A 26662-nucleotide genomic window follows, 5' to 3' on the forward strand; every position below is an offset into this window, starting at 1 on the left:
CAGAGCTTCACAGGTTGCCACTGGAATCCTCTTCCACTCCTCCATGACATCGTCACGTAGCTGGTGGATGTTAGAGACCTTGCGCACCTCCACCTTCCGTTTCAGGATGCTCCACAGATGCTCAATAGGGTTTAGGTCTAGAGACATGCTTGGCCAGTCCATCACCTTTACGCTCAGCTTCTTTAGCAAGGCAGTGGTCATTTTGGAGGTGCGTTTGGGGTCGTTATGTCAGAATACTGCCCTGTGGTCCAGTCTCCAAAGGGAGGGGATCATGCTCTGCTTTAGTATTTCACAATACATGTTGGCATTCATGGTTCCTTCAATGAACTGCAGCTCCCCAGTGCCAGCAGCACTCATGCAGCCCCAGACCATGACATTGCTAGAGGTTGAAGGGGTGGGGGGTCAGCCTGTCAGTGCTCAGACCATACGCCTCACGCTGCATCAAATTGGTCTGCAGGGCTGTCATCCCAGAAGGAAGCCTCTTCTGAAGATGATACACAAGAAAGTTTGCTGCAGACAAGCAGACTAAGGACATAGATTTCTGGAACTATGTCCTGTGGTCTGATGAGACCAAGATAAACTTATTTGGTTCAGATGGTGTCAAGTGTGTATGGCGGCAACCAGGTGAGGAGTACAAAGACAAGTGTGTTTTGCCTACAGTCAAGCATGGTGATGGGAATGTCATGGTCTGGGGACACATAACCGGTAACAAATTATGCAGTCGCTCCAAGCTTATCACCCTAGCAAAAGGTGTGAAGTTTCCCAACATAGTGATTCAAGATAGCCATCAATGGAACATCAAAGACCCTTTGTAACTAACGACCCCCATCCGTCGAACCCCTATATAGTGTGGGTCAAAAACCCACCTCGGGGTGCATTCTATAGGGCACCATTTGCAGTCTGTACCACCCGTTACTCCTATAATCTGGTCTATAGGGCGCAATACGCTGGTCGTTCGCGTTCCTCTCCGTGCATTTTTCCTTTGAACAGATGTCTCCTCTTCTGGATCAGGTGAATATTACCCACTTCAACAACCCTTGAATTCCTCTATTGATAACCTCTATTTTTCTTAGTCTCTTGATTGCTTGTATACAAGATCTGTGTGTGTAAAACCTTTTGATACATATCTTAAGTAAACACTATAAAAATTCAATTGCTTGGACTATTCTTGGCTGAAACCCGAACTCCGTATTATTGAAAGCAAAGATCTTCGCTCCTAATTCACTCTACCCAGTCTCTTAGCTAATTTCCCCATTTAAAATGAGAGACTTAAAGCACTGCCTGTAACAGTAGCACCACCAAAATTTAGTTTCAGAATTGTGACATTCCAGATTCACAAATTTAAAGTTTCCAGATGTTCAGCATTCCATTGGTCAACAGAAAACAGATGTTTCCCACTAAAAATATGGCAAGCTGCTTTTTAAAAGGGTCCCCTCGGTCCCCTGATTCTTTTCCCATTGTACCAACCTCAAAGACCTGAGAACATGTGGTCAGGTGCACAGTAATAGCCACCGTAACCAGGAAGCAGTGTCTATTGCTTAGATAGCAATTTTTTGCATTCAGAACCTACAACAGTGCATATGTAATAAGGGTAACACTGAGCATGGCAGAGTGAAGTGGAGGACAGCTGCTGCTAGTGGGCTGGGAAAGACTATGGGCAGTGCTGGAGCAGTGGTAGCCATATGAACATGCATCTACTCCAAATAAAACCAAACACAGAGGAGTAGGTTGTCCTGGAAGAAGGGAAGAGGTAGTAAGAGGAGGAAGAAGGCTAAAGGGTAGCATGAGTAAGGGCAAGTATGCCAGTTCCTCAATGAGTACCAGTACTCAAGGCATTTTGGAGAAGCCCAGCTGTGGGAGGCCAATCTTAAGGAAAACCAGTTTTTCTACTGACCCAGTCTGCAGATATGAATGAACTGCTGTATACTGATTGATGGTCAGGACACCACTCCCACTGGCACCTCAGGCAGATCCTTTCTCAATCTTTGAAGTGAAATACCTCCTAGAAGCAACTGTAGTCGACACATACACACACAGTAAACTAAATATATCTACTTAAATTACTATGTTCAGTATACCCCCCCCCCCCCCAATTTTCCCCGTTAATTCAAGCAATAATTGAAGAATCTTCCAATCCTAAATGTTATTGCTAAATATTAAGTAAATATTTCAAGGGTTAAAGAGAATCAAATGTGCAATGAGGTCCTTGGAAAAGGATTCGTGGAAAGTAGTGTCCGTATACAGAGTATTAACCAACAGTGCTCCTCCCTTAGCAAACCTAAGGCAACATCAGTGAGTTTCCTGTGCCCACCAACATTGATGCCAAGCTATCTGGAGAACGTGTTTCATTTCTCAGGCAGCCCAGCCCAGGATATATGGACAAAGTTTTCAGTTTTGTTTCGTTTATAATGCAGCCTGATAAAGTTTCTATACTAGTCAATAGAACTCTACATATCTGGAAGTATAAAACTGGAAAATACTCCAAATATGGCACTATTTAGTCAAACTGAAAATATTTCCAAAAGCAAATAGTGCATTTCTACCAAAGAATTTGCAAATTGTAATTCTAATGCTAAGTTTTTGGTCAGCCGCTACATCTGGAGTTAAACTACAGGTGTGGTTGGACTGGATGTAGCATTTCCATGGATAAATGAACTTCAATGTAACTTTGTGAAAGAGCCAGGTTTTTAAAAGGGAATAGCAGCCGTGTGAGCTGATGAAGCAGTGCTTCCCTGATTAAATTACAAGGAACACCAAGAGTGAAGAAAAGAGGCACTTAGACATATTTTTAATCGATGATCTCGTTTCTTTTGTTTTGTAGTTCAGGAATTAGCAGACACACTAATTACTTGAAACTGTGAATATCAGGACAATAATAACCAGAGATCAGTCCTGGTGCATGCAAGTCATCTGACCAAAGGAAAACGTCCAGCCCCATATTTGTTTCTGTGTCTGCACTGACATTAGTCAGTTGTCAGGATCAAATATTAAATTTTGGTTTTTTGAAAGAAAGATATACATCCAATTTAGGCGACTACTGACTCAAAAAGAAGCTTCTATTGCATTCAAGAACTATGTTTTCATGTCTCTAAAAACAGATGCTTTGATGTAAATGAAGTGGGTACATACCTGAAGATGAAGTATGCAGGAAAAATTAAAATATGATTTTACACATCCACATCTTGGTTTAATTGGTCAACATATTTTACATATGTAAATAGAGTTCCAAGTCTCAGCTGATTTTTTTGTAGAAAAATGTTTAGAAGAGCTTTTGTGGGCAATGGGTAATTCATTCTTTGTCTCTTACATGTTTTACATACAGAAGAGTTGGTTGCCTTTTTAGAAGTGCTATCAGACATCATGACTCCTAGCCTGCATATGTTGTTTACATGGGTTATCTATGCTGTGTGTCAAAAGAAATCCTGAATGATATTAAATAGCAATTATTGCAAAGTATTAGGTAGAGATGGAATTTTAAGAAGGATATAGACAAGCTGCAACGGGTCCAGAGGAGGGTGGCAAAGATGGTGAGGGATCTGAAGACCAAGTCCTATGAGGAAAGGTTGAAGGAGCTGGGCATGTTTAGCCTAGAGAGCAGATGGCTGAGAGGTGATATGATCACCATCTTCAAGTACTTGAAGGGCTGTCATCTAGAGGATGGTGCAGAATTGTTTCCTGTGGCCCCAGAAGGCAGGACCAGAACCAATGGATTGAAATTAAATCAAAGGAGTTTCTGGCTCAACATCAGGAAGAACTTCCTGACAGTTAGAGCGGTTCCTCAGTGGAACAGCTTTCCTTGGGAGGTGGTGGGCTCTCCTTCCTTGGAGGTTTTTAAACAGAGGCTGGATGGCCATCTGACAGCAATGAAAATCCTGTGAATTTAGGGGGAGCTATTTGTGAGTTTCCTGCATTGTGCAGGGGGTTGGACTAGATGACCCTGGAGGTCCCTTCCAATTCTACGATTCTATGAAAAGAAGTGCAGGACAGTGTATGATAGAGACCACTTAAGTTGACACACTCCAAGTATCCAGTTATCAAAAAAAGATATTAATTCTCAAACACCATATTTGTACTCCACCAACCAAACTCCAATAATATATCTGCTCTGCTGAACCTTTAAAATATACCTTTATAATTCACAGATATACAGTGCATTTGCAGCCAAAGTAGCCATAAATAAATTTTTTTTATTCTTGATGTAATTTACAAGCTACCAGGTACCATGTATTTTACACTGGTCACTTTAAAATTGAAGCAGTCACTGAATGATCCAGGCTGAACGAAAAGCTGTTAATGATCACATAAAGAATCTCAGATAAAAAGCAAAGTAACACTGTAGCAGGTAAGTGGCCAGTTTGTCATAATAAATCAGATTTGTAATGCTGCATGAATTCTGGCTGATAACAAAAACTGAGTGCCATGCGATTCTCAGCTTTATTGGCTGTAGTCTGGCTAATGTCTGTACAGTCCTCTGTCTTTTCTTTCCCTTATTAAAATGAAAAAGTTAAAAACTATAGCAGCAACAAGCAAACCCTGTGAGAGGAAGGCAAGGGTTAAAGAACTAAAAAGTGTTTATACAGTGTGCTTGAGGAAAGTCTGCAAAGTTTATCTTCCATCAGCTGGAGTTCGACTGAGTGACAACATGATTCGGGCAAATCGCTCACACAGTTCATGAGTAGAATATGCAGGTAACTTTGGTGGGTCGCTGAAACATTTGATTTCTGTAGAACAATCTAGCAGTTTTGGCAGGAAGTCTGTTAGCTTTTCTTGTAAATTAGCTGCAAACAAGATAAATACATCTTTGTTTATAACCACAGGAACTCATTTTCAATGATAACATGTGTGAATACAAATTTTTAGAGTTGTGGGGCTTCAAGGAAAGGGAACAACTGACTGCTTAGGTGAGACTGGACCTGTCCTCCTAGATTGCCTTGAAGTTGTGCCTAATAAAGGCATGCTGAGAGGCTGGGCCACCCCGGGGTCTGCCGATGTCCTGCAATTAGTTTCTGAGCCCATAGGCTTCCCTCTGTGTTCTCCTCTCTCATCAGTTCCACCCAACCTGAGGCTTCAAAACATCTTCCTGTTAGCCAGTGCTATTCCCAGGAAGTCACTATTTCCTGGCTGCAGGCTGCTCCTGCCCCCTTGGCCTGTGGTGGCTATGTCAGCCGAGCCATGCCAGGTGTTTATAGGTGTGCTGTTGAGGCCTCCTCCCTGCTTCCTCTCCTCAGGCTGCTTTTGGCAGGTGAGTCTGGGACTCATCTTGATAGCCTTCGCTACCTACTTCCATTGCTTTGCTGCTGCAGCAGCCCTCCAATGGTACTCTAACACACCATAAGGGTATGGGGAGGGGTTTGCCTATTCTGCCAGCATTGCTGCAGTCACCTGGCCTTGTTGTGGTGCGAATGGCCAGTGTTGGGGGAGGTCTTCCCAGTCCTGACTTTGCTGCAGCCTCCCAGCCAGAACTGCAGAGAGGGTTTTGGCATCCCCAGACAGCAGAATGTGTGGGAAAGATACATAGAACAAACAGCTGCGTCATTCACATGAACTCCCCACTCACATAAAATTGCAACACAAAAAGGCAGTTTCCATATGGCTGCATGTGAAAGGCAACTGTGTTTTTATTTAACTAATCAGAAATGGATATGCAATACACAAGAGTGTTCCTGCTTTAACTTGATATTTACTGCAATATTCAAAGCACACTTTGTGAAACAGGGTTTGAGGCAGTCAGAAAGGGTACAAACAGTAAGCAACTTGAGGACTACACCCAAAGCTCTGTCACGCAAGAACTAAAAACATCTGCATCTAAATCAGCAAAGGAGATACTGCTGTGATGCTTGTGAATCATCTGTTTTCTATACTTGCCATGTGTTTCAAAATGTTACTGTAAGAATTAATTAACTGGGTTCAACACAGCAGCTCAATTTCTTTTCCTCCTCCCTGTTCTTTAATAATACAGTCATATCATTACTATCTGGAGTTGCACAAGTCCCTGCTTTAATGACACTTGCAAATACAACTGGCTTTACATTACAGGGAAAAATTTCCATAATTATGAAGCAACTTACACTCCATTTCTTGTCCGAGATAGGAACACCACCGATTTCTCATATCTTCTACTGCAACAATATCCTTTTCTTCTGTTTCATCCACCAACAGCAGTGGTAGACATGGGACAATCAATTCATTCATAATCAGAAGCCCATTATTTACTTCTTGATCATCTCCAGATTCGAATTGTGCAGCAGCATACTCATTTAACTTCTTCATGCAAAGATCAAGAATAAACCATCATTTTAGAGTACAAAAATTTTCCTCCCTTAAATTCTCCATGCATAAACACATGTTCCTTGAAGAATACTTTGATAAAGATTCCATGAATTCATTTCCCTAGCTTGTAACAACATTTTCATTGGCATTAATTGAAACAGACAGTAACCTACAAAAGTTCTTGCTTTATACATAAACATTAGTATAAAAGATAATACTAGATTTTCTAAATATTATTATATTATTTTGCTAAAAAGTCCAACACTGTGACAACTGGATTTGAATTTCTCTAAATGTTTGAAATGTTTTGTATGAACTCTTGCTTCTCTGTAGCAATTCTCATGACAAGGCATTTTTATATATAATATGTAGCTATCATGTGTAAAAATACGGTCACACTTACCTATAACTGTTGTTCAAGCAGTCACACATGAATACTGTGTGTGCACAGGCCTACTACAGAGAGGTTTCCACAGCCTGAAATGTCTGACAGTGCCCATCCCTTTTCACAACACTGTTTTCCTACCTTTCTGTAGTATGATAATGAGGGGGCAGACCATGCTTCCCTCATCTCCTTTCTGGAGTTAGGTAAAATAACTCAAAACAAGTAAAGAGCTCATAGAGTGTCAGGAGGGAGAGATGTGTGACTGCACAAGTGACCACTCAATGAACAACAAGTTACAGATAAGTACAACTCTATTTTCATCATTGTGGCACCTGTGTAGTCCCAAATGGGAGCATAGCCAACTGACTTACCAAGTCTACGAAGGTAGGTATGAGCTCTCAGTTTAATACAGAGTGTATTAACTTTTTCCCCACTGACATCTCTCTCACAGTATCTACAGCCATGAAGTAGTGTCTGGTAGAAGTGGATGAGGATGACCATGTTGCAGCCTTGCAGACAGATTCTACAGAGAGAGCACAACAAAATGCAGCTGAAGTGGACTGAGCTTGAGTGGAATGAGTGTGAAACTGCAGAGGACAGCCAACTTGCACTGGTTTGTAGTATAGTCTAGTGCAGATGACTATCCTTCTAATAATTCTAACTATCCTTCTGACAATTTTTTACCCAACTTGAGGTCCAAAAGAGAGATAAACACTTTATCATTTCCAAAAAGATTTTGCCCTATCCAACTAGAAAAGAAGTGCTTTACAGACATCTAAGGAATGAAGAACTTGCTCCTTCTCATCCTGTGGTTGCAGTTACAACACTGGACGAGTGATACGCTAGTTCAGGTGGAACTTAGAGATCACCTGAGGGAGGAATTGGAGCAAGGTCTGAAGAACCATCCTGGTGTCAAAGATTTAGGGGAAAGGAAGGTCATGCTGTAGCACCTGGAATTCACAGACTCTTCTGTCTAATGTCACCTCAACCAGAATACTGCTTTCATGATAAGCAGGCATAGGGGTACAAGTGGACATGGGCTAATGGCTTGCCTATGAGTTTTGACAGTACAAGTGACAGGCTCCACTGAGAAACTGGAGCTTTAACTTGGGAAATTGGTTTAATAACCTTTTAAGAATAATCTGGACTCTCTTTGATCATATAAAGATTTCCCATCAATGTGAGTGTGGAAAGAACCTACAGTTACTAAACAGACAATGGATACAGATGAAAGTGCTCCTTGAACTAGGCTTAGGAGCTACTTGAAGACTTTCTCCAGCAGGTGTTGATTTTGGGGCCATGTGTAAAAGCATTTCCTTATGGTTGAATATAATCACCAGGTTGATGGTTCCCAGCTGCTGTGAGAGCCCTCTCCAGCCCCACCCACCTCACAGGGTGTCTGTTGTGCGGGAGGGAGATAAAGGAGATTGTGAGCTGCTCTGAGACTCTTCAGATTGGAGGGCGGGATATAAATCCAATATCATCATCATCTTCTATTGGGGAAGCATCATAAGATTTGGCATCTTCGTAGCTGCACTTTCTCTGTCATCAGTGAGGAAGGACAAGGATGCGTGGACAGGAATGCAGAACAATCCTGATCTTATAAAGTTATTCCACTTTGCAAATTGGATGGATGCAGGTTTCTGCCACAGTTCATGAGTAGCATCATCAAGTGTTGGAGAGGTGAGAATTCCTGGTGAATCAGAGTAGAGACAGTCCAAAATTTTGTCCTTGTAGTATCTGCAGCAGAGGGCAATGGCATCTCACAGGAAGAGTTGGTTAACAGACTATTATACGTTGATAATTGTTAATCCTGAAAATGAGGGCAGAGAAGATTTTTCTGCCTACTCCATCTAGCTTATGGTCCTGATCAACTGGGGCAGAGAGTTGAGAACCTTTGTTTCCTTAGATGGGTCCATTACCAAGGAGTTAGCTGTGGGGTGCTGAAAAAAGAATGGACATCCTTCCTTCTTTGTGGTGTATTTTTTTTTTATTCACCTGGTGGAAACTGGTACTGAGACTAGACATAGCCAAGGTTCATTTGTGAACTCAAGATAACAATCCATTATGAGAATGGTAACTGGACCCCTGGTCCTTGGAAGCATAACTAAACACTGGATCCGTCACTCTTGAGGAGCACAAGACACATCACTTTTGAGAGCCTGTGCCATACAAATGAGTTACTAAGTCATCCTCCACACTAACTCTTTCCTATCCAAATGACTGTTTCTTACCCGTGAACTCAAATGAGTAAAGGCACAAATCCTTGCTTAGGAAATATATGGATTGTTCTGGTATGACACCACTGGGTGAGATTTCAGAGGCATAGTCAGGCTCTGTATCCCCATAAGTAGACTGGTCAAAATCAAAACCAGATTACAGTAATAGGCAGCCTCTTTGTGAGGAACTGGAGCAAATTCTGGATCAGTCAGAGAGCAGAAATAGCATGTGGATTTCAACCCTGATCACAGTTGCTACAGTAAAGGTCTTGGTAAGAGGATCTGGGTGACATATGATAAAAATCCACTGTATCTCACTGATGTGATGGATCGGAACAGTAGGTAGACATATATATGGATGATGATGGGATAAGTGGTTCTGACTTCACTAATTCCCCTTTTGATACTGGGAACAGACAGAGAGAAAAGGCATTCCTGGAACAGAAACCGCATCTTTCATTAATTCAAGGGTAAGAAACAGTCATTTGGATAGGAAAGAGTTGGTGTGGAGGATGACTTAGTCAACATGTCCACGTGTTTATGTTTGTACCGAGCCTTCTTCAGCAGTGGTTCTGAGGAACTGCACTCTGAAGCTGCTGAATGGGACCAGGGACCTTGCTTGGGGTCTTGGATGAAGCCAAGATGTCCAGACTCGGTCTTGAAATAGTCAGAACTGAAGATGATTGGTCTCATCTGTCAGGAATGGGCATCAATGTCACACTCAGACCTTTCTCCAGAGTGGCACCAGACAGAGCTTTTCCCCCTTTAAGCATGAGGCTCAATTACATCTTGCTTCAGATATGAATTATCAGCATACTGAGCCACGCGAGTTCCTGTGATGTTCACCAAGGCACAGCAAACATTTATCATGGTCATCTGTGTGAATTTTTTTGACCCATGCAGAGTAAGAACTGAGGGAAGGGTGTTCTGCCCCCCCCCACCAATCTTTATCATGCTGTAAAAGGCAGGGAAGGCAGGAGGCAGAAAGTCCTCCAGCATATATGTATTTCAAAAACTATTCCATAATAGACCAGTGCACATATAGTACCCATGTTGGACTGGACGAGTACAATGACAATTATTATCACCTTCTTTTTATCTGAACAGCCTTTCAAACTAATTCGTGCTCCTTTTTAAAATCCCGTAAAGGTTACTTCCAATCATGTTGTGGCCATCTCTGTCCATTTTAATACAAAATTCTATATTCACTGCTTGTTACACACACCACTGAGTGCATACCATACAGTGGCACAGAACAAACGTTTTAATAAATAATGTTAAATTGTTATAAATTATATTAAATTACAGGAGTATTGTTTAGGATAAGATACGCTTAAGACAACTTAACCTTTGCTATGCAATGGAGAAGCTCTATACAGTTTCAGTTATGAAGCAACAACTATAGCAGTATTCAAAGGTTCCACTTACTAGCAAACATTCTCTTCTGTAGTAAGATATAAGTTCTTCATCATGCCCACTATATAAACTTTTTGATAAAAGCTCTTTGTTCTTTTGATAAGCATAGATAAGGTACAGCAAGGCATCCATAAAACTAAACAAATAAACAAACAAAATATGCTGTTAAGAAGCATTATTTTTACCGAGTTCTATGGTCTCAGTGGGTGACTACGCTGTATTTTTAAAAATACAAGCACAGGACTATATCTCAGTATTTCCCCTACCTCTTTTCATTCCCTCTTTTCTTTTACTGAAAGCCTCCATAGCATCTCTCCTTCGCACACATGTTTCTACATCCTCTGTCTTCAAGCTTTCTCTCCTTCCCTCCCCCGCAGCCTCTACCTGGGAAAACTATGGTTCAGGTGCACAGCTGCCTGGCTGAGCCCAGGTATGTGGTGGGGAACCTGGGCTCATACAAGCACTTCAAGGGGAGCACTTAACTTTTCCCTGTATTGCCTTCTCTACACTTTTTCTCCTCACATGTTTCTGGTCACTTCTCTCTTTCCCATCCACCCACCTTTAATCTGTCCCCCTTCCATTTTGATATATTATTTACTTCATTTATACCCCACCCTTTTCTACAATGGAAACATAAAGCAGTTTATATCATTTTCCTCTTCTCCATTTTATTCGCAGAGCCATTTGTTTCTTAAAGCTACAAGTCCTGTTTCTATTATTTTGAGGGGATAACTCCCCTATGTTTTTTTTTTTTTTTTTGAGATTTCAGATTTCTCCCTATACCTGGGATTTTTTTCTGGTTAGTAGAAAGATCTGTCTTGTCTGCTCATGGCTCCAGTCTCCAGAGTTAAATATCCACAGAACTGGTCATTTTGAGAACTAGATATACAGATAATACAATTTCCAAATACGTCATCATACATTTTTTCTCACATGGACTGAATCTATGCAAAAGTTTTAATACAGGTGCCTAGATCCCAATGGCCCTAATAAACCAGTGATAACAGTGCCAGAGTTAAGGCTGGAAGCATTACGAGACAGTTACAGTACCAATGGAAAATCTGACACCATCAGCCAGACATAACACAGCGCAGAGAACCTCAGTGGCATAATTTGAAGATGTGCTTGGATCAAGCTCTGCTTCTACATGTCCAGAAACAGATACTGCCAGGAGTCCCTTGTATTAACTTCAGCTGGTAAGACTGACTAGAAGAGGTTGCCAAGTTATCCATGCCCTGGTTATGCCTGAACCAGATTCCTGTAATGTGCTCCAAATGAAACTACCTTTGGAAAGTAATCAAAAACCACAATTGGCTCAGAATGCAGTCAGCAAACTGTTGAGGTCGCAATGCTTGGAGCACACAATCCCAATTCTATGCTGGCTTCTGGTTGTTTGTTGGACCTTATTAAAATTGCTATGCTTGACTTTTTAAAATCCTCAAAAACTACCATTTCCCGGATTAATCTACATATTATCAGGCTCTTTCTTTATTTCCCCTGCCATCTAAAATGAGATACTGTGTTTTAAAATAAATTTAGATTGTCTTATTTTATTGGAAGTTTTAATTTTGCTTTAAGCTGTTTTGTAAATCTATCACAATGAAAGAGTAGAATGTTTAATATGGGAATATTATGTGCACACACAATGAATGCATGAGGTTGACTGAATAACCGTGAGGATGCCAAACCCAGAACTCTTGCTTCCACATACAACAATATAAGAAGGGCATTTGCTTTGGCTTTTCCTATGCCCAGGAATCTGTGGTAATAGGGGAGGTTTCTCATGAGAAGGATTCAATTTGGGGAGTAGCTATGGCTCAATGGAACAGCCTCTGCTCCGCATGTAGAATGCTTCGGTTCAATCCCCAACATCTCCAGTTAAAAGGACCAGGCAGCAGTGATGTGAAAGAGACCCCAAAGCTCTGCCTGAGACCCTGGAAAGCATCTATCAGTCTGAGCAGACAATACTGATCCAGTATCAAGGCAGTTTCATATGCAGTGATGGTTGAAAGGTGGCATAAAAATATTTCAATAAAATAAACACATTTCTGCCATAAGCAATTCCTGAACACTGTACGCTGCTATTTCTGCAATGAGAATAAACACATTGTTGTGTGGGGAGGAGGGGAGGAGAGAGAAGCTCAGAGCAGTTATCTAGTACCTTGATAGGAAAGAATAATGCAATAGGGGATAATAGTCCAGCCTTGTAGTAATGCAAATATGCTTTTCACATTGCAATAATCAATCTGGGGCATTCTGACAGCAACACTAATTGAAAAGGGACAATTCAACAAAACTAGATTCAATCCCAATGCCACTCAATGCAATATGATGAAAATGAAAGAGAAGCTTATGTTACAGGCTTTCCATAACCTATGCCAAATCCTTCGCTTTCCCTTTCAGCATCAACATAGAGCCATACTTCAACAATAGCAACAACAAAATAGAATTAACATATACAAGGTTCTGTATTTTATCCCTGCTTAGAAAGAAAACGGCTCAAAATGTTAATGTTCTTTGACCTTCTGGTTACTGTCACAGGATATTGTCATCTTAATATGGACCAACCATGAACAGATTCTTGGGAGAAGGAAAAAGAGAATACCGCTAGAATGACTACTAAAATAATTTCTTGTTCCCTGAAAGCAGAAAAGGATTTAACACACATCCATGCAGGCTACTGATATATTTTTTGCTTGCTCTCTATTGGTGTGCCTTCCAAAACAGTGTGTTGAAGCACAAAGGTTCACAAAAAATTAGGTAATGTAGTACCAACTGTTTTAAATAATATTTATGCACTAAACAGACATATCACTGTTTACAATCAATTTATGAGATTGCTTCTTTAAAGAATTTATGCTTTGTACCCACCAGGATTACTTACTCCTCTCCTTTACACATATGTGCATCATTTCACACAAATCATAGTATTTAATTTTGTATTCCAGTTGTACATTTTTCTTACCTCTTCTTTTGGAAAAGTTCAAGCCCCACCATAAGACAAACAGTTGTTTCTCTGAAGCTCCTGTACTGCTGGTGCCATTTCTGCATATAAAGAGAACATCACATGATGAAAGAAAATCCAATGTAACAAATATTTCAAGTTCAGGACTAAGTAAAGCATAATGATATATTGGAATGGTTAATAAATAGTGAATAAATAACATGCATACTAATATAGAATCATTGAAGTTAAATAGAATAAAACAAACACTCTGCAGGCTTTAGCAAGTGTTTCTTGATAGTCACTATACTTTATAGTGACTTAATCACTAAAATAGTTTTACTTTACTGGCCCTACTGTCAAAAAGATGATATAGTCCATAGGCGCCCATACAAAATGAAAATCCAACTGCCCTTCACTGATGCAAACCCTTCCTCAAGTTCCAGCAGAGCACACGATGCTGGCTACAGCTGCACCTAATGGGGAGGGTGTTTGGCCACCTAATCACCTCTCTCCCCAGTGGTGGCCAAACACCCTCCCCATCACCCAATCATTGGCCTCCCAGCCCTAGATAAACCCCTGCCAGGATACTCTTTAACTCATTAGCGAATGTGGCCAGCATAGGAATCTGTCTCAGAGCTCCCTACCATGTAAGCTGCACTTTGGTGGAAGGAAAAGCATACAGTGAGCACTTAGTGATACTGGGTGAATATTTAATGCTAACATCCTAAGGGGAGGTACTGACAAGAAAGCAAGGGCAAGCAATCTGGCTGCCCCACACCGGTCTCTCCCCTTCCCCTCACATGTTAGGTGTTGTCCCCCCCCCCCCCAACGTTTGCTGTGTTGGTGTTGGGGAGGACTAAACCAGCTTCCCACCATGGCCCAAGTCATGCAGTGGGATGGACTCCCAGGGAAATGTAACCAGGACACCTGCCCCTGATGTGGGAGGGATGCTTGAATCATCACACTAGACTGTTAGCACTCTTCCCCAGAGGAACCTCTCCCCTTTGACAGTAAACAGGGCAATCTATAGGATTTTTATTGTTTAGGGTTGACCAAAGAATCACTGTACAAGTAATTAGGTTTTCTGCTAAGATATAATTTTAGGCAGGGCTTTTTTTGAGCAAGAACACACAGGAATGGAGTTGCAGCTGGCTTGGCATTGAGGAGGGTGGCCTAATATGCAAATGATTTCCTGCTGGGCTTTTTTGTATTTAAAGTTGTTATTGATTTTCCAAAGAAAAAAAGGGAAAGGGAAGTTGGAAAAAGAAAGTTGAAATTACAATTAGCAATACAATTGTAATCCAGTCTGCATGATAATAAATCTTTCAAATAAAATGTTGTTGATATATTATTGTTCATTTTACGCCATATCTTCATAATCTATGTAAAGTATTATACAGATTGTAAGTCGTCATTTAAACTATCCGTCTATCTTTATTGGATTAGCTTTCTACATTTTAGTATACATCTTAAGAGATAAGAATAAAAGTTCACACCAGTATGTCTTAAGTGTCTAACCACACATATAGCTTCTCCCAATGTTTCCTTGCTTCTTCCTTAGATTTCCCAGTCATCAACTGGGATAGTCTATTTCCACCATTTCCAAAATTTTCCCCATCAAGTCTGATCTCTTGGGGATTTCCTGAAGTTTCCATTTTGGTGCCAGAAGAATTCTAGCTGCTGTATTAATATGAGCTATTAAATGTTTTGTCTTTTGTATAGTTACTAAGATATATATTCAATAAAAATAGTTCTGGTTTAAATTAAATCTGTGTCTTCAGAATTTTCTGTAGAAGTTCATGCACCATCTTCCAATAGTCTTTCACCACCTCGCAGGTCCACCACATGTGGTAAAACGACCCCACATGTTTTGTACATTTCCAACACTTATTAGACATATTAGAATACATTTTAGAAAGTTTCTGAGGAGTTACATACCACCTATAAAACATCTTATACAAATTTTCTTTAAAGGCTACTGACTTGGTTAGTTTGAGATTAGATTTCCATAACATTTCCCATTCATCTAACATGATATTATGGCCCACATTCTTAGCCCACTGGACCATACAGTCTTTTATGATCTCGTCTTGCATTTTCATCTGTAATAGATATGAATACAGTTTCGAAATCAGTTTCTTTTGAGGACCCAAGAAAATTTTGTCAAATGGATATTGTTCCATATTGTGCCTTGACTTTGGCATATCTAGATTCTATTTGTGTTCTCATCCACCAACTCATTCTAATGTCGATATCCTCTAGTTCTTCCTTTGTTTTCAGAAGGTTAAATTTTTTCAGCAGTTCTTCATATTTATAGCTCTGGTTTGATTTTGAAAGATTTGGTGGTGTAAATGCTTCCACTGGGGATACCCATCTTGGAATTTTCTGATAAATTCTGGATTTTATCCATGTCCAAGTATGGTACAGAGATTTTTGGAACCAATGGTTTTTAAAGTAAGAATGTCCTTCTAGTCTTTGGTACCACAGGTACGCATGCCAGCCCAGGGAGAGTTCATGTCCCTCTAGCAGTAACTGTCTCCTGTCATTCAATAACACCCAGTCTCTCACCCGAGACAGCACTGAGGGTCTATAGTACAGTTGCCAATCTGGAAGTCCCAGACCTGCTCTTAGAGTCTTGTAATTTTTTAATTTAATTCTTGTTTTTTTCTTTTGCCAGATAAACTCAGAAATCAATTTACTCAATTCTTGGAAAAACACATTAGTTAAAAGCACCGGTATAGTTTGAAAATAGAATAACAATCTTGGTAAAATGTTCATTTTTATCAAAGCTATTCTTCTCATTAATGATATGTTCAAGTCTTGCCATTTTTCCAGGTCTTTTTAAATCTCTTTAAGAAGTTTGTTGTAATTGTCCATCTTTAAATTACTGCATTTATTTGAGATATATATACCCAAATATTTCACTTTTTTCTCATAAAAAATCCTGATTTTTATTGGAAAAGATGAATTAGTTCTGTTGTCATATTTTTAATAATAATAATAGATTTTATTTATATCTCGCCCTCCCCGCCTAGGCGGCTCAGGGCGGCTAACAACATTTCACATGGTTAACATAAATAGATAAAAACTTTAAATTTAACAATTAAAAAGAAATTAAACATAAAAACCAGTTAATTAAGTTAGGATACATAATTCAAATTACATTAAATATACCTGGCAGCAATCCTGCCTGATCTTGATGTATGATGGCTGACAAAACATTTTTTAAGTGTTGTGCCAATATTGAGGCAAAGATTTTGTAATCCACATTCAGAAGAGAGATTGGCCTAAAATTGTTTATATCTTTCAAATCTACACGCTCTTTTGGGATTAGAGATATTATTGCTTCTTGCCATGAGTTTGATATTTCCGCTTCTTTTTGAATAATTTCTATAAGGTGTTTAAATGTTATCAATAAGCAGTCTTCAAAAGCGTTATAATATTCCTTAGGTAGACCATCTGGACCAGGTGATTTAGCATTCTTTTGAGCCATTATTGCCTCTCCCAGTTCTCTTTGGTTCATTCAAAGTTTTCCATTGCTCATCTGTAAATTTATTCAAATTATTCTTTTAAAAATATTTTTCTAGGTCTTCGTCTCCGATTTACTTGGTTTCATATAACTTTTTATAGAATTGTTCCACAATCTGACATATCTCCTGTCTTTGGAATTTATTATTTTCATCCCTCAATACTGTTATTATTCTTTTGGCACTTTCTTTTCTCTGTTTATATGCCAACCATCTTCCCGGTTTGTTAGCAAATTCAAAGTAGTTTTGTTTAGCAAATTTTAACTTTTTCTCCACTTCTTCTACAAGCAGTAAGTTAAGTTGATGTTGTATTTTCTTAATACTTTCTTGAAACTCCTGTTTTGTAGGTTGTGCCTTTAAATTCTTTTCAGCTTTTTCTGCTTGCATCATTAGTTTTTGAAAATTTTCAGCTTTCTCTTTTTTTTCTCTTGGCATTGAATCTAATTGCTAGTCCTCTAAAGTATCCTTTAGTTGTATCCCATATCACTTGAATCTTCACGTCTTGGGTTACATTCTGTTTAAAAAATGATTCCATTTCTATTTTGGTTTCCTGAAGATAGTTTTTATCCTTTAGAATTTGTGTATTTAGCCTCCAGGATCTTCTCACTTGGGGCCCCTTAAATTTTAGGGTTACTGGATTATGATCTGATATCACTCTTGGTTGAATTTCAGCCTCAACTTTGATCAAATCGGTAGACAGCCAGCACATATCAATTCTTTACCATGATTGATGACTAGCAGAATAATACGTGAAGTCTCTCGATTTTGGATATTTTGTTCACCATGCATCAACTAGGTCCAGTTCTTCAGCTAATTTCAAAAAGCTTATTGAGAACTGTAATCCTTTAGTTTTGATGTGCTTGTGTTTTTTTTTGTCCAGTTGTCTGTCAAAGACAGCACTGAAAGCTCCTATTAGACAACATTCTGAATACTCCAGATTCACCAGCTTAAGACGCAGATCCTTGACAAATTTTTCGTGATGTTCATTCGGTGCATAGATATTTGCCAATAAGATTCTTTTACTTTCTACAGTAATGTCCACTAGTAGAATTCTTCCATCTTCTGGGGCAAATCGTAGTTACGGGTTAAATTTATCCTTTACGTAGGTTGTCAAGCCTCTTTTCTTTTTATTTGAATCTGTTGCTACAAATACATTATCAACATTTTTTGTTTTCCAGAAAGTGTTGGTCCTTTGCCAAAATATGAGTTTCTTGTAAACAAATTATATCAGCCTCCAGTTTAGCTAAATATTTTAAAATCTTCCTCCTTTTTATGGGAGAGTTGTCCATTTACATTAATAGAGACTAATAAAGCCATTATGGATTTTTCTTATCACCATCTTTATTATCTTTTTTAGTCTAGAACCCTGTTGGATATTTCTTTGCTCCACTTAGATCTTTGTCCTCTGAGATTTCCTCTTCTTTCTCCTCCCCTCTTTCTTCTGAATTTTCTCCAGAAAATTTTCAGCTTTAAAAATGGAGTTAATCCTGTACCTATTATCTTCATATGTGAAAAATAAACCTTCTGGCATTAGCCAAGTATATAGCATTTTTCTTTCTTTTAAGAAGTTTGTCAAAGCTTGATATTCTCTTCTGTCTCACTGGCCATGGAATCTCTCTCAAAATATTCACCGTGTTTTCTGCAATCACCACTGTCTTATCTCTTGTTTGCCTCAAAACATTATCTCTAGTCCTCTTCTTTGTAAGTTTCAAATGGATTTCGCTAGGCAATTTGTTCCTCCTGGTAAAACTTGATGGAACCATGTGATATTTCTTACAATCCACACAGTATAGAAGGGTCAGGCAATGTTTCCCTAAAATTCCTAGATACTGACTATAAGATTCTTCTAAAAATATATCATTTTACTACTTTGCAACATATGAAGAAACTTTTCACACACAATACTAGCCTCATATTCTTCCATGTTGACTTCATCTGGCTTTATCATTTCAATTTTGGCTTGAGCCACTTTCATGATGTTTCGGCACCTTAAAAAGAAAACGAAGTGATTACTATAAAAAAGCAACATATTTTGTAACAGATTAAGGATGCAACAATGCTGCATTTAGCAGCTGTTTCAGACAAAGATGTATTTATCATTCAGCCATCTCTTGAATCTACTGGAGGGTTTTTAATTTTTTTCAAGACAGAAGCACATCACTTTATGTGTTGTATATCACCCAGAGACCTGTAGTAGTAGGAATGGGCAATTAATACATTTAATAAATCATCATCATTGTAAAAGAGTTTTTGGACCACTTCTTTATTTCATGGGTTTTTAAAAATTATCATCTCTTGCATTTTGAATTGCCTAATATTGTAGGGCTCTAGGTGATGTACAGAATTGAAAAACAATAAAAAACATAAAGACAGCATCAAGACACTAGTAATAAGGCCATTGTGAAGAAGAATACAACAGGCTCTAGAAAGAGGCTCTGGGTGAGTGCACCCCCACCCTTGCTGTCTTCCCGCCCACACAAGTGAAGGCATTCACTCCTTCCCCATCTCAAGGGGAGCTGATTTTTGCCATCTGGAGAATAGTTGTAATTCTGAGTGATCTCCAGACCTCACTTGAAGATCAGCAACAGTGGTTCCCCAGGAGGAAATAGCACCCCTCCTAAAAACCTACCCTCTCCACAGTGCCGGATTAAACCCTGTGGAGGACACTAGGTAGTCAAAATACTGGGGGCGGGGGGGGGTCGCAAATTATCTCAGAGTTGGAGCAGCTGCCCCACTGTCCACCCCCCCCACACTGCAAAGACAAATGCAATTTTGGGTTGTATTAACAGACGTATAGTGTCCAGATCATGTGAAGTGATGGTATCGCTTTACTCTGCTCTGGTAAGACCTCACCTAGAGTATTGTGTTCAGTTTTGGGCACCACATTTTAAGAAGGATATAGACGCAGAATTGTTTTCTGTGGCCCCAGAAGATAGGACCAGAACCAACATGTTAAAATTAAATCAAGAGTTTCCAGCTCAACATTAGGAAGAACTTCCTGACAAAGCGGTTCCTTGGTAGAACTGGCTTCCTCAGGAGGTGGTGGGCTCTCCTTCCTTGGAGGTTTTAAAAGAGAGGCCGAATGGTCATCTGACTGCAATGCAGATCCTGTGAATTTGGGGGGGGGGGCGGTATTTGTGAATTTCCTGCATTGTGCTAGGGGTTGGACTAGATGATCTTGGGAGACCCTTCCAACTCTATGACTTTGTTGCTGGTAAGGACTGGGAGAGTTATTTTAAAATTTGCCATATGTCACATATATGAGAATATCCTTACAATTCATGTTGAAGGTGAATAGTTAGCACATAGTATCTAATGCAGAACAGAATTCACAGAATTTGCATGCACTGGAAAGTGTGGAAGAGGGAGCATCAACCATTTTGTGACTCTTTAACTACCCTGATTGCAACTGCAAGTAGAAACAACCTTCAACAGATATGTATCCTATTTAAACGTAAGCATGCATAAATATTCTATAGGAAGGAGGTGCTCTAAACTGCACTGAGCATATTGGTATGGGTCACATGTGTCCCATTTCTTGTAAAAGGTGCCTCATATTCAAGTGAAAGTATTCTACTTTCTATTTATATTTTAAAACTAGCCACAAATCAGATTGATATCATCACCCAAAATATAGAAATGCATCCAGAGAAATTCAGAGGAAGAGGAAGAGGAGCAAGAATGGCTGGTACCAGAGCAGCTGGTTGGCTTGCACAGATTCAGCAGAGCTAGGGACATCAGCCTCCAGGTGAGATCTGGGAATCCTCTGGAGTTGCAACTCATCTCCAGACTACAGAGATCAGTTACCATGGAGAAAACGGATGATTTGGAAGCAGGGGTGGCCAGACTGCGGCTCGGGAGCCACATGTGGCTCTTTCACACATAAGTCCCCACCACTCCATCAGCCAGCTTGGAGAAGGCATTTCTCTCTTTAAATCACTTATCCAAGCCAAGCCAACTGACAGCTTCTTTCCACCTCCTCATCTATTTGCTTGCCTTCCTTCCTGTCTTGTGGATCTTAAACATCTGACATTCATGTCTTGCAGCTCTCAGACATCTGACACTTATTCTTTGTAGCTCTTATGTTAAGCAAGCTTGGTCACCCCTGGACTAGTGGAACTAATGGTTAATTAACAGCACAGTTTTATCCATAAATCAGTCTCATGGTTACTTCTAGTCTTACAGATGAAATACCTAGGATGCTCTTTGTTGCTCCACTGCTATGTTGCTCAGCACAGCAGAGCCACCTGGCCAGGCCCGTAGCCAGAAAATTTTAGTTGGGGGGGCCCAGGGAATAAAATTTTAGGTGGAGGGGCCCTGGGGCCCAAAATGACATCACACACTTTAAAAATAAATTAAAAAGGAGAATGGCAGCAGCAGCAAGGGCAGCGAGAGCAGTGGGGAGAGTGGGGGGGCAGAGAAAACAGGCAGCGAGAGCAGCGGGGTGAGCAGGAAAGGCAAAAATGGGCAAGAGAGGTGAAACGAGTGGCAGGGAGAGCAGAGGAAGTGAAAATGGGCAGTAGGGAGAGTGGGAGAGGCAAAAACGGGCGGTGGGGAGAGCAGGAAAGGCAAAAACAGGTGGTGGGGAAAGTGAGAAAGGTGAAAATGGGTGGCAGGGAGAGCAGAAGTGAAAAAGGGGCAGCGGGGAGAGTGGGAGAGGCAAAAATGGGCGGTAGGGAAAACGGGAAGCAAAAATGGGTGGTGGGGAGAGGCAAAAACGGGTGGCAGGGAGAGCAGGGGAAGTGAAAACGGGTAGTGGGGAGAGTGGGAGACACAAAAATGGGTGGCGGGGAGAGCAGGGGAAGTGAAAACAGGCAGCGTGGATAGCAGGAGAGGCAAAAACAGGGAGAGGGGAGAGCGGGAAAGGTGAAAATGGGTGGCAGGGAGAGCAGGGTGTCAGGCTCTGTTCATTCACTGTATCATTGTTACTAACCATAGTCAAAGGTGCAGAGGGAATCCATACTAACCAGAAACGGGGTCAGCTAGAAGGGAGGGGGGAAGAGTAGAGAGCCGTTTCCCAGGACTATCAAAGGTTGCCAAAAGTCTTTGAAGCCACCCATAGGTGCCAGCTTCTCACCTCCTCCCCGGAGGCCCCAAGGCCACCGCCTCTGGGCAATGTAACCACCAACGGAAGAGATAAGGGGGAAGCGGTGGGAATGTATCATATGCAAAAGCAGCCTTTTGTTTTGGGAACTGTGGGATAGATGTGAACGCTTTGAAATAGAGGATAAATAGCTATAGATTGAAACAGTCTCTTATCAATTCCAATTTACCTGCTTGCTTGGAGTAACGCTGAAGCTTCCAATAAATGCAACTTTGTTTTAAACTACTAAGTCTGCGTTCTTGTGATCTTCAATGAACCCACGCCTGACACAGGGGAGGTGAAAATTGGAGACGGGGAGAGTGGAAGCAGCAAAAATGGGCAGAGGGGAGAGCAGGGGAAATGAAAACAGGAGGTGGGGAGGAGAGGCTGCCTGAGGCAGCCACCTCTTTCACCTGGGGGGAGGGAAGCTGGCCCGAAGCCCCCAAAGACGTGAGGTCCATAGGCAGGTGCCTAGTTTGCCTTATTGTTAATCCAGCTCTGCCTCACTAGGCCCTACACTTTAAATCTCCAGGAATTTCCCAACCTGGAGTTGGGAACCCTATCTCCTTCCCTTTACCTGCCCCTCTGACTTCAGCTTTCCATTGCCTTCTCCCTCCTTGCAGCCTCTACATAGAAAAAGGATAGTCCTTCTCCACAGAGGGAGAGGGGGGGAACCAAATCAGCTTACATAATTCTCTTCTCCCCCCATTTGAACTGCACAACAACCCTGTTAGGTAGGGTAGGCTGAAAGTCTGTGACTGGTCTGAAATCACCCAGTCAGCTTCCACGGCAAGAACTTGGGTCTGGCAGACCTCACTCTAAAGCCCTAACTCCTATGCCACACTGACTTTCATAGAGGGGCTACTACTGAACAGTAGCGAACAGCCAGGCTTATGGTAGCCATCCCCAGATGGAGCCTAAAGATCTCCTGGGATCACAATTGAATTCCGGACAACAGATCTGTCTCCCCATCCTGGAGAAAATAATTTATTTGGATGGTGGGTTGTATGGCATTATATTCCCCTGAGACCTCTCCCTTTCCTGACTAAAGCAGCCTGGGTTGCCTAGTAATAGCCTCTGGCTAGCACTTCCCAGGCGGCAGCCATGGGCTCTAAGGAAACACTCCCAGCAGGGCCTGGCCTCCCTGGCCTTTGAAGGCTGCTCTATGGCATTTGGAGGCTGCATGTGCTGGGAGGCCTTTCGTGAGGTCACTGGGAGGCCCTTTTCTGAGGCTGGTTGACAGAGAGGACACAGAAAAGATTTAGAAATGTGGCTGTCTCTGATGTAGAACCGCTTTTGGCAGTTTGTTCAACATTCCTGGGCCTGCAGTAACTGCCAGAACTAAGGTTAGTTGCCTTTTACACTAACCTGGGAACCCACAACCAAAGATATTACACTGGAGAGCCATTGCCAATCTGAGTAAACTCGGGGGGAGGGGGGGGAGAAGCTTCCAATGCCATTTCGTTGTTTTCCCAGGCTCAGATCATTTTATATTTTTAGTTTCTGCTCTGATACTTGTGCTTTTTCTTGATGTTTAAAAATTGCATTGTCAAATCTCACTATTCCCCCACCTTTCCATTTTAAACAAAGTGAGTTTTAAGCAAATTTGTATTTTAAGTTAAATCTTAAAATAAGTTAAATCTTAAGTTAAACTAGGAATCTTGTACTTGCCTGTGTTCTTTACAAAGTTTCTCTCTCCACAACCTCACATTACATTTTATGACACACATGCCCCAAAAGTCCTATTTGTGTCAGATCCAGTCGTCCTAACAAATGAGTTAGACACCCCTGTAAGTAACACATGATTTCATCTGGTTGGTTATCTGTATTACAGACTACAAGCTTTTGTTTACCTGTGCAGCCTCTATAAGAGTACAGACAAAGTTCATCGTTGTGTCTTCTGTGCAGTTCCACATGGGACTGCTTCAGAGCAAGCTTGCTGCTACTTTCTATGGTACTCATGCATCATTTACTTGGACATAAACAGCTGGTAACTAGGAATGGGCACAAACCAGAGAAATGGTAATTCGTGGTTCACTGGGTTTCACAGTTTTCATGTGGTTCACAGTTTTCATGTACTGGTCTGAGTTCAGGAGGTGGTAGAACAGCCCCCTTGCAAGTTAGAGATGCCAAACTCACAGCAGGCTCTCCTCCACCTGACTCCCATCTGAGATGTGTTTAAAAAACTTTCCCACTGTGTGCGGGAATAACTGAGTCCCTCAAAGTCTCTCCTTGAATCAGCCAGTAGCAAGCAATTATTCTCTTAACTCTTTCTCTATGACTAACTCCTATCTCTTCCTGCTGCAAAGTGAAAACAGATGAGTCAGGGTGTAGTGTATGTACACAATCTGCTTCTGCAAAGCAGAATGGGAGCTCGAGTGCCAATCAAGCTATGGACAACTATTATGGGTGTTCCTAGGGCTCTCCACAAGTCCACCCCCAGTGCTGACTAGGAATCAATTGAATTGGTGCCAGGCTGCCTGGCCAATGAACTGCTGTAACGAACCATCCAAACATCCACACACACAAAATGGTGGTTTGTTGTTGGTGTGGGAATGGTGCAACTAAACAAACAGGTCAAAATGAACCACGAACCAGCATAGTTCAAGTAAAAATTCAGGGTTTTTGCAGTTTGCGGCTCCCATCCAGAGGCAGGCTGCACAGCCTTGCGTCTGGGGGCCATTTTGCCTCCTTGCAAGGAGGAGGAGCGGGCAGGGCATCATCAGAGGTGGGGGCGGAGCAGGCACGCCCTAGAGGCTCCACTCCCTCCTCTCATTCTTTGCCTTGTGCTCGGGGAAGGCAGAGCACAGCTTGTGTGCTCTTTCCCCACACAAAGCCTGTTGCCAGTCACTGCAACTTTTTGGTCCGCGGTGGTTGGCGCATCGGACTTTGCCGCGGCTGCTTGTAGCGAGCCTGCGGTGGTCTTCAGGAGGAGTCTCATCGAGTCAGGAGCATCCTCAGGAGCGTCTTTGATGCAGCGGTTTGTTGCTGGCCATGGCGTTTTCATGCTGCCAGCATTTTTGTGCTTCCCCTTTTTGTTTTAGGGTATCTTGCGGTGCCTCTCCCCTTTTGAGGGTGCTGTTCGCCCCCCCCTTTTCCCTCTGTTAAGTTGGCCGAGGAACCAACTCCCCCCCCCCCATTTATATAATCTTCTGGGGGAGTGCATGGCTACTTCACAGTTTGGGGTTGTTCTTCCAGACACTGCAGTTTGGAAGGTGGCCTTAGCTAATCATGGGTTTAATTGGGTAGCTATTTTATTGGAGCTGTTCAATTCTTCCTCCCTGTTGCTGGGCAGAAGAGTGGCCATTTTGTGGATAGCTCGGGGCAGCCATTTCAAGGATAGCCTTTTTATTCTTCCTCTCTATTGCCGGGGAGAAGAGCGGCCATCTTGTGGATTCCTTGGGGCGGCCATTTTGAGGACAGACTTTTTATTGGGATTCTTCCTCCCTGTTGCCGGGGAAAAGAGTGGCCATTTTGTGGATAGCTTGGGGCGGCCATTTGAGGATAGCTTTAATGTTCATCACCTGCCTCCAGTAGGGCAGGGGTCACATCAGTGAGGGCAGTAGAGGACGGGGGCCACATCAGTGAGGCTTATTGTTATTGGGCACATTATCATGCCTAAGGGACAGGGCAAATCCAAGGGCAAGTGCCCTGCACCAAGACCACAGCGGCCTGTTCCTAAGCGGTCAGCACCTTTGCCTTCATCGTCTGATGAGGAGAATGGCACTTTCGAGCAGTCTGTGTTAGCCAGAATAGCCGCTTTGGAGGGGTCGAGTAGTAGGCAGCCAGTCGTATTGGGTGTAACGGGCCTAACTTCCAAGGCAGACAAGCGGGCTAAGAAGCGCTTCCAGAAAGAAATCCTTAATCGTTTGTCTTCCCTTGAAAGCAGGTCTTCTATGGACAAAACAGAGGGTGTGTTGCCTCTTCCAGGGGAGGTGCCCAATGTGGATGCTTCGCAGAGTTTGCAGTTGGGTAGGGGTGAGTTTGCACAACACACTACCACAGCTTGGCCCTGGGGGCCATCTGCCACCTTCGAGTCGATTGCCAATAGCCAGCCTGCAGCTTTTAATAATTCCCAGCCTTGGGCTTGGGGCTTTAACCTGGCTAACCCTTGGGGTCCTGCCCAGCCAGTTCCCGGGAGCATCTGTGGCACCCTGGGGTGTTTCTTATCCTTGGGGTCCATCATACTCTGCTGTGACAGCTAAGGCTTTACCTTTTGGTGATCTGGCCTTACCTCTTGGGGATCACTTGTTGCCGGCCACCAAGGAAAAGATACTGAAAGGAAAATCCGTGGACCTATTCTCTCTGCTCTATAGGGAGCTGGAGAAAAAAGATAAAGGGAATTTGGATGATAGGGAAAAGGAGAAAATCAAGAAGCGGAAAGTTGACAGGACATAGGCGAACTAGGTGCCCAGGTTCGTTATTTACGCCGGAATTATTGCCAGGTCACAGCCATGGAGGGCCACATCCCTATTTCAGTATTTCAACATCATTTACAAAAGCTACACTAGTTTTACTGGCCCAGCCTGGCTTCAATATGATGAGAAGTTCAGAATGAGGGTGGCTTTAAACCCGGCCCTTCAATGGGATCAGATTCAGCCACAGGTGTGGCTGCAGGTTAGGTCTCCAGCATGACCTAACCTGGGTGATTGGTCAGAGAGTGGACATGTTGTTCAGCACACAGCCACTGCTTCTGGTGCCCGCAGCAGTGCGGGGCAGGTGGTTCAACCCCACCTGCTTTGTTGGGAGTTTGGTTCCCAGAGGGTGTGTGGTAAAAAGAACTGCTCATACAAACATGTGCCCTCTTTGCGGGGG

The 26662-nt window shown here is 41.9% G+C and overlaps 1 protein-coding gene across 1 annotated transcript in view; it reads right to left on the reverse strand.

Moving 5' to 3' along the window:
* Nucleotides 1-4167: 4167 nt before the first annotated feature.
* The window catches only part of USP25 (ubiquitin specific peptidase 25), a 217761-nt gene continuing 195266 nt past the window's right edge, over nt 4168-26662 (reverse strand). Inside the window, exons 23-27 of the mRNA XM_060234402.1 lie at nt 18674-18752; nt 13256-13335; nt 10303-10426; nt 6069-6264; nt 4168-4778 (exon numbers count right to left, since the gene is read on the reverse strand). Coding sequence (XP_060090385.1) covers nt 4606-4778; nt 6069-6264; nt 10303-10426; nt 13256-13335; nt 18674-18752 — 652 coding nt within the window. The 3' untranslated portion in view covers nt 4168-4605. The remainder of the gene's footprint in view (nt 4779-6068; nt 6265-10302; nt 10427-13255; nt 13336-18673; nt 18753-26662) is intronic.

Source organism: Heteronotia binoei, chromosome 3, assembly GCF_032191835.1.
Source record: "Heteronotia binoei isolate CCM8104 ecotype False Entrance Well chromosome 3, APGP_CSIRO_Hbin_v1, whole genome shotgun sequence".
In the NCBI taxonomy this organism is placed as follows: domain Eukaryota; kingdom Metazoa; phylum Chordata; class Lepidosauria; order Squamata; family Gekkonidae; genus Heteronotia; species Heteronotia binoei.